General features: G+C 59.2%; 1 protein-coding gene across 7 annotated transcripts in view; it reads right to left on the bottom strand.

Annotated features, from left to right (window-relative positions):
* The window catches only part of MCF2L (MCF.2 cell line derived transforming sequence like), a 144139-nt gene that overhangs the window by 96109 nt on the left and 40191 nt on the right, over positions 1-7839 (bottom strand). The window contains exon 1 of one of the 7 annotated variants that reach the window (XM_032402582.1): positions 4022-4309. The exons of 5 other annotated variants lie outside the window; for them this stretch is intronic. In XM_032402582.1, the coding sequence (XP_032258473.1) occupies positions 4022-4100 (79 nt within the window). In that variant the 5' untranslated portion in view covers positions 4101-4309. One more of the 7 variants, XM_032402587.1, reaches the window with a different exon arrangement.

Consider the following 7839-nt stretch of genomic DNA (forward strand, 5'->3'; position numbering starts at 1 on the left):
TGACCGGGGGGGTGGGGTCCCCCTCCCAGGACTGACCGGGGGGGTGGTTTCCCCCTCCCAGGACTGACCAGGGGGGTGGGTTCCCCCTCCCAGGACTGACTGGGGGGGTGGGGTCCCCCTCCCAGGACTGACCAGGGGGATGGGTCCCCCTCCCAGGACTGACCAGGGGGGTGGGGTCCTCCTCACAAGACTTATGAGGGGTGGCTGGCCTCCCTGCAGGACTGTGGGCCTCAGCCTGGTGCAGAGCCAGTGTGGAGGGGTCAGCCCCAGTGATGCTGCAGGGCGTGGACATCAGCCGTGGGGCTGGCAGAAGAGCGTGAGTATCACTGAGAACCTGGACGTAGCAGAGGGAGCCTCGAGGAAGGACAGGGAGCAGTCGCAGGGCCCTGCAGGTAGGAGGGGAGGAGGGGACGGCAGCCAGGCACGCTCCACCTCAGGACCAGAGGGACGGCAGGCTGGCTGCGGTGAACGGGACCGAGAGTCTCCACTAAGAGGTACCAATTACCGGCCCCAGAACCGAGCAGTGTCTCTAGGGAAAGCCCAGCACACCGAACGCTGAGTAGCCCTTAGAAGAGGAGACTTAGGGCCAGCAGCGTCTCCGCACAATAAAGACAAGGATGTGGAGCCTCTTCTCCCACACAGAGCACTCTGCCTATTTGGCCTTGTTCTTCTATGTTCTCTCCCTTTCTATCCAAAAGCTTCTATTTTTGCCACAGAGAGCCTTCCCAGATCAGGTGTCTCACAGAACTACGTTTATTCTCCTACTTCAGACCTCTCCAGAGGTCCCAGCCACAGAGCTGGCCAACAGCATCCCCCTCCACGTCACAGCGAATGCCGCTGTGGGGTCTCAGAGGGAGGAGCCCTCGTTAATAAACCGTGCTGGAAGGGTAGCCTCCCTGCACGCCCAGGATGGCTGAGTTCACAGCTGAGCTATCAGGAGAAATTTAGGTTCTTGGACGGTGGAAAGCTCAGTGGAGAGGGGACAGGACAGGCGGGCGGGGGGAAGGGTCAGAGCTAACGACTGCGGGTCTGGGGCGTCCCGTGTGGTGGGCACATCCCGTGCTCCGATGCACACCAGGAGCTGGGGGCCGTGCAAGCTTTCAGAGGACAGAACTTAGAGGTTTACTGTCTTGGGTGCAACCTCATCCACGTATCCGTCGGTGTGGCCCCCCACCCACCTGCCCGTCCATCCTCAGCCATCCAGCTCTCCCACCTGTCATCACGCGCCCACGACAAGAGCTAGTTTCTTGCTCAAGGTCAGTGAGTGCAGAAGGTGGCACCAGATTTTATGATTCTACTGCAGCCGTTTCCCAAGTGTGGTCCCTGGACCAGCGCCACCAGCATCACCTGAGACCTGCAAAGTGCAGATTCTCAGGTTCCGCCACACACTTCCTGAATCAGAAGCTCGGGGGAGGGGGGACAGGAGTCTGTGACAGCTCCCCCCAGGAGGTTCAGAGGCCCTCCTGGAGGACCACACTGTTCTGCATCCGGCACCTGTTTATTTGTTTAATTTTTTAAAAAAGATTTCATTTATTTGACAGAGAGAGAGATAGTGAGAGAGCGCACGAGCAGGGGGAGGGGCAGAGGGGGAGGGAGAAGCAGGCCTCCCGCTGAGCAGGGAGCTGATGCAGGACTCGATCCCAGGACCCCGAGATCATAACCTGAGCCGGAGGCAGACGCTCAGCCGACTGAGCCCCCAGGCGCCCCCAGCACATGTTTAAACTGACGATAGATCCATCAGTGTCTCTCCCTCAAGTGTTTCTTACTTTTTCACCAATTACTGTGAATCTAAAGAGAAAACCAAAATAATGAAAATGCTGGAAAGGGAGCCCTCACACAGCAGAGTAGCTTTTGCAAACTGCTCCTGGCCTTGTGATTAAAGATTAGGTTCAAGAGCACGTACCCTAAATTCTCAAGGTCAGCTGATACAGGTCCCGGGAGCACAGGCGGCCCCAGCCTCCCTTACGTGCAGACCAGCCCGGACCCCGGGAAGCAGCCTATCAGTCTGAAGGGAGGACAAGGCAGCAGCATGTCCAGACGAGCGGACAAAGAGAAATGCCTGTCAGCTGGGGTGGAGCCGCGGAGGGAAACAGGCAGGAAGCCTTGGACAGGTCACTGAGCTCCAGCCCTCAGCTCTGCCCTGGTCGTCAGGGCCGCCCCAGCCCCGAGCCATCACGCAGACCAGCACACAGACCCGCGTCCTGCCACCCCCTGACCCTGGAGGTGCACCACCGCTGTGACCTCTGCGGACAGCGGTTCTGGACACACGGGGAGCTCCTGTCAGGACGCACGTGGGTCCGGCCCCGGGCTGGGGAGTTCGCTGACGTCGCCCTAGATTCCCACCCCCACAAGGGAGGGTGTGCGTGCCCCACGGTCGGCGGATGGCACTGTGTCAATGTCACGGGATACACGCCCGCTCCACGTCACGAAGCCTGCACTGCGGGGTCTGGGCACGTAGCCGGATGGAAAAGGAGTTTGTGTGGAGGGAGCTGCCGTTGTCAGGGGGACCCAGGCAGGGGTGCATCCACTCCCCACTAAACAATACCAGGGATTCGTAAAGCGGTGTCTGTTGACCTGGATCTAAGAGAGGCGTGGTGAAATCGGCAGCCGTAGGGGCCCAGATGTGACAAAGGACAAACACGTGGGACGTGCTGCTTAGCGCAAGGCCGTGGTCAACATGAAGGCTCAGCTCGCAGCACGATTCAGCGAGCAGCCTGTCCTTCCTGCTCTTCAGAGAAGCCTTTTTACAATTCAAAATGCACATGTGTCTTTCCGAGCTCGCTCGCGAAGAAACCTCCATCCCTAAAACCTAGGCAATGACATCAGTCTTGGAACTGTTCCTGCTCCGTCATTCCGAATCCAAAGCCTGAGCACAGAGGGTGTGAAGAGCGGGCAGAGCTGCTGCCCCCCCACCCGCCGCAGGGCAGGTAGGGGTGCTTCTGTGGGTCTGCGAGCCACTGTGCCCTTCACCCCACGACACAGGCCATACCCCACACCCAAGCAAAACGCAACCGAGTTCCAGGAAAAGGGAGCTCTGTCTCTGGGAATAAGAGGCCGGATGGCACACGATGGCTTTATTTTCTTTTGACCCATATACAATAAACCCAGTAGCTTTAATCACAAAAATCACCATTAAACACAGAATGTCTCCAAAAATCTTGGTTAGACCATCACACACAATGACGTTCAACCCTGGCTTTGCTCTCAAAACCCAGTGGGGTCTCCCACTTATGAGAGAGAGAGAGAGAAAGAGGAAGGATACCACGCCCAAGCCAAGTGACAGAATCTAATCTCTCAGAAGAGTATTATTTAGACCACGAGATAATGATATACGACATAATATATGGCAATATCAGGCAAAAACTTGGCAACTTACTTTTAATGATATACGGTTATTTCCTCTTCGTTTCAAGGAAAACTAGGGACTGCGGACGCCCTCCTGCTGCCCAGGGCAGCATGGAAACCCAGAGGCGGCCGATCGGAAGCTGAGAGCAAGACACTGCAGCCCAGCGTTCTCTCAGATCTAAAGGAATCCATTCAAACTGCTCCTCAAAGCTCATTTTAAGTAACCCTTTAATTAATACAGAAAACGAAGGTCTGGTTAGGCTCCTCCCCCCTTACCTACACCCCTTTCAAGCGTTTGTCTTAGGTTTTATTTATATTGGGTAGAAAAAAGAAGCATCTGATTAATTCAGATTTTTCCTCCTCAAAATGAGCTGCTGAGAGCCCCACCCCCGCACGGGGCTCTAGATTATTCTGGACCCACAGATACGGATGCTTTCTCCAAACGCAGCTGACATGCCGCTGCAGAGGTGGGGCTCGGCCGGCTCGGCCCACGGGGACCCCCAGTGTGCAGGACGGTACCATCCTAGGCAGAACGAGCGCAGGCTGCCCGGGCCCGGAGACCTGTCAGCGGCGGACAGACGCCCCTCACCGCTGCCTCCCCGGGCTGCCTGCACACGGGAGACGCGTCCCCTACGCCTCAACACATGATGTCAGACTCAGGGCCGGCGGCTCCTACCAGTGCGCCTGCAAACCGCATTTAGCCTCCGCACCATCTCCTCCAGAGCCATCTCTTCATTTCTCAGCCCAAACCTCATGGTCCGTCAGAGCCAGTGACCCTCCGCGGCTGCTTCCTCCGCGGCAGAAGGTGCCTCGCGCGTGGGGTCGAGCGAGTGGGGGGGGCACGGCCGCGCCTCCCTTCCTGGGATTGGCTCCCGAGCCCCGCCACGGGGGCGCGCCCTGCGGCGGGGGGGCTGCTGGGCGGAAGCGGAAGCGGCGCGCCTGCCCCGCGAGTCCCCACGGCCACTCGGGAGCCCTGCGTGGGCGCCGCCGCGGTCACCTGGGGCCCCCACAGCGCCGAGCGTGCTCCCCACGCAAAGGCACAAGCCGCTCCCTGGCCCCGGCAGCCCTGGGTCCCTGCGCCTTCTCGGGAAGGAAGGAGGAGCTGCGGGACAAGCACGGGCCGGGAGGCGGCCCCCAAGGTGGCGCCGGCGCCTGCTCCCCCCACTTCACCTCCCGCGGCCCTGGGGCAGGTGCAGAGGCCGCAGAGCCGAGCCCACGCTCCGCACGCCCACGCCTGCCGCCCGGCCGCCCCAGCTCACTGGGCCTGCGGCGGGCCCCGCTGGGTGGGTGCGCGGGGGGCCGGGTGGACCGGCCGCTCCCCCAGCCCGCTGGCCTGGGGACGCAGGGGCGGGGAGCGAAGTGTGCCGCCCGCTCGCTGGGGCCCTCCGACCTCGAAGCCACTGGGCGCCTTCTACCCCTCAGCGCCCTGCAGACGGGAGCCGCGCTGGCACAGCCGTGGCTGCCACCTCCGAGGACCGAGGGAACGGGGTGCGGGCACTCGGGGTCCGGCGCCGGCCTCTCCTGCCCGGGGACTTGCCATCCTTATGTGGCCGGCATTACAGGCAGCATGCCCTTCCTTACGGAGTGTTTCGGGCGAAGCGCCCATGTCCGTGCAGGGCCTGGGAAATTCAGGCTCGGAGCGGCCGGGGTTCCACCTGCAGAAACGTCCACGTAAGGGACCCAGCGGCGCCCCAGGGGCCAGCAGACGAAGGTGACACAGCATGTGCCCCCCTAGAGGTCATGGGTCTGGGGGACAAGAAAGATCCGGAAACTAATTGCTGCAGCGTGAAATGAAGGTGAAGAGCCACACGTGGAGAGTGAGGGTAAAACTGCTTTTCTCTTTTCTTTTCTTTTTTTTCTTTTCCTTTCCTTTCTTTAACATCAAAACCACTTTCAAACCAGCAGTTCCACAGGGTTCAAGTAGAGCCCAGTGAACGGAGGGGTCCAGAAAGGTGTCACCACAGAGCGCACAGTGAGCCTTCCCCTTGTCCTGGGCTGCCCTCTCTGGAACAGACCCCACGGAGCCGGACACACACCCTCCCCGTCACACCAGCTGCCTCCACTCAAGGCAGAGCCTAAAATGTCTACAACACAGGTCCTTCTCTCACCCAACTTCCCACTGTCCCAAAGGCAACGACCCCCACACGTGTCCTTCACACCCCCACTTTTCCTCGGCCCAAACCGGTCTCCAGCCACTCACCTGGATGGGACACCCCCGCCCCCAGGCATCTCCACTCCTCCCTTGCCTGGTTCAACCCCTTTGGAGCACAGAAGTGTACTCAGGCGGTGCTCAAACTTGAGATGCAGTGGGAGCCCTGAGGGCTTGTTGACCCCACATGGCTAGGCGCCCCCCCACGGCGTTTCCCATCCTGTGGATCTGGGGTGGGGGTGGGAATGTGCATTTCCAGCAGGATCCCAGGCGATGCTGACGCCGCTGGTCCACAAGCTGAGAACCACAGCGAGCCCATCCCATTTTTAAACCAAAAACTAAGTTGAGGGCAAGGCAGACCCTCTGCCCCCTGCTCTCGCTGACTCCCGTGCCCTTCGTGCTGGGGCGCCTCCACTCACACTCAACTTCTGTCCTCAACCCCGTGCCTTCCACTCTGTCCCCGGAAGCGCCTCTGGCTGGTGCCATCCCCAGACCAAGCCGCTCACTCCAGCGCTGCTTCAAGGGCTGAGTCTGCTGCCCTCTGTGATGGTTGCTGCTTACAGGGCCACGTGGCCAGGCCCGGTGCCCAGATGTTGGCTCAAACACCAGGCCGGATGTCATTTTGAGGGCATTTTGTAGATGTAATTAACATGTAAGTCAGCTGACTCAGAGTAAAGCAGACCACTCTCTTGGTGTGGGTGGGCCTCGTCGAAGCAGTTGAAGGCTTTAGGAGACAAAGACTGACGTCCCCCGAAGAAGAGGGAATTCTGTCTCCAGACTGACTTCAGACTGATGTCAGACCCAACCTGCAACATCAGCTCTTCCCTGGGTCTCCAGCCTGCACCTGCCCTGCAGGTTTCAGATTTACCAGCCCCACTGCCATGCGAGCCAGTCACTTACAATAAATCCTTTTCTCCCTCCCTCTTCTCTCTTTCTCATTCTCTATCAAACCTTTACTCTCTCCTTAAATTAGAGCACAAATGGTGCTTTCTATGAAAATCATTTCATATTTGCCTAAAGTATAACAATCATAACAATACACCCAACGTTTGCTGAGCACTTAGTATGTTCCAGGGACTCTCCTAGCCTCTTTGAACTCATTTAGTCTTCACAAAGAGGTGGGTATGAGTCTTACGCTGTTTTATAGACTGTGGCACAGAGAGGTTAACTTGCCCAGGGTCACACAGCTGGTCAGTGGTAGAGGCGGGAGTCAAACTCAGATGCAGATAGAAATCTAGACAACAAGTGTTTGCTTTAGGGAAACGTCATCCTGTCTCTACTGGAATGCCATCCCCAAAGTCCCTTATAGAAAATAAGGGACAGGGAGGCCGGGAAGGTCCCAAGCCCAATGCCACATCAGAATCTTGGCCGGTGGGTCCCAAGGGCACAGGCCTGCTTTCTATCGCTGTCTTGCCCCCTCCCAGAGAGGAAAAACAGGCCATGACTGTTTGCCCGCCCCATGAGGCCAGACGGCGCCCAGGTGGAAAGGCAGATGTAATGTTACACCTGGATACCAAACACATCCTCTTAGCAACCATTACAGAAAGTTAGCCATGAAAGGAGGTGAGAAACAGGAGAGCTGGAAGGGTTCTGAGAAACCAGGGGCCCTGGGGAGCCTGCCCTCCTGAGACAGGTGCAGTGCTCTGGGAGGAGGGGGAGACCCCCAGGGCTGGGCGTAACCACAGTGGCCTTGCCCGTCCTGCGCTGCCCTGCCCCACCTCAAGGGGGCAGCATGGGGAAAGGGGGGCACTTGGAAAGAATGCTCTGAAGACATGCACACCCATTAACAGCTGGGGTGTGGGGCAGGTGCGTCCTGGAGCACGGACGGCCACTGGCTCCTGAACAGCTCCTCCCTGGGCAGGGCCAGCTGAGCTGGGTGGGTGGGCTCCCTGCCCCTGCATGGGGCTGGCCGCTAACAAAGACACACATCCCTGTGGCCTGCTGGTGAACAAGCTGGTGAACAAGGCGCATCGGAGGGCAAAATGCCCTGTGGAACTGATGCGAAGCCATATGACAAAGTCCAAGATATGGGCAGCCCCGTTCCTGCAATGTGCTCTGGTACCTGCCCGTCAGTATTCCCAGACGCCGAGGTCTGCAGCAGCGAGGTCTGCAGCAGCGTGGCTTACAGCCGCGGGGTGTGTGTGTGTGTGTGTGTGTGTGTGTGTGTGTGTGCAAGGGGAGGGGAGAAGGGAGGAGGGCAGGCAGGAAGTGGGGGGAAGGGGGAGCACAGGAGAGAAGAAGGGAGGGGAGGAGGAGTGGGGGGGAGAAAGGGAAGGGAAGGGTAAGGGAGTGCCAGGGAGGGGAGGGGGAGAGGAGGGGGGTTCAGGGAAGGGGGGGGGAGGGGG

Source organism: Phoca vitulina, unplaced genomic scaffold (assembly GCF_004348235.1).
Source record: "Phoca vitulina isolate PV1807 unplaced genomic scaffold, GSC_HSeal_1.0 scaffold5, whole genome shotgun sequence".
Classification (NCBI taxonomy): domain Eukaryota; kingdom Metazoa; phylum Chordata; class Mammalia; order Carnivora; family Phocidae; genus Phoca; species Phoca vitulina.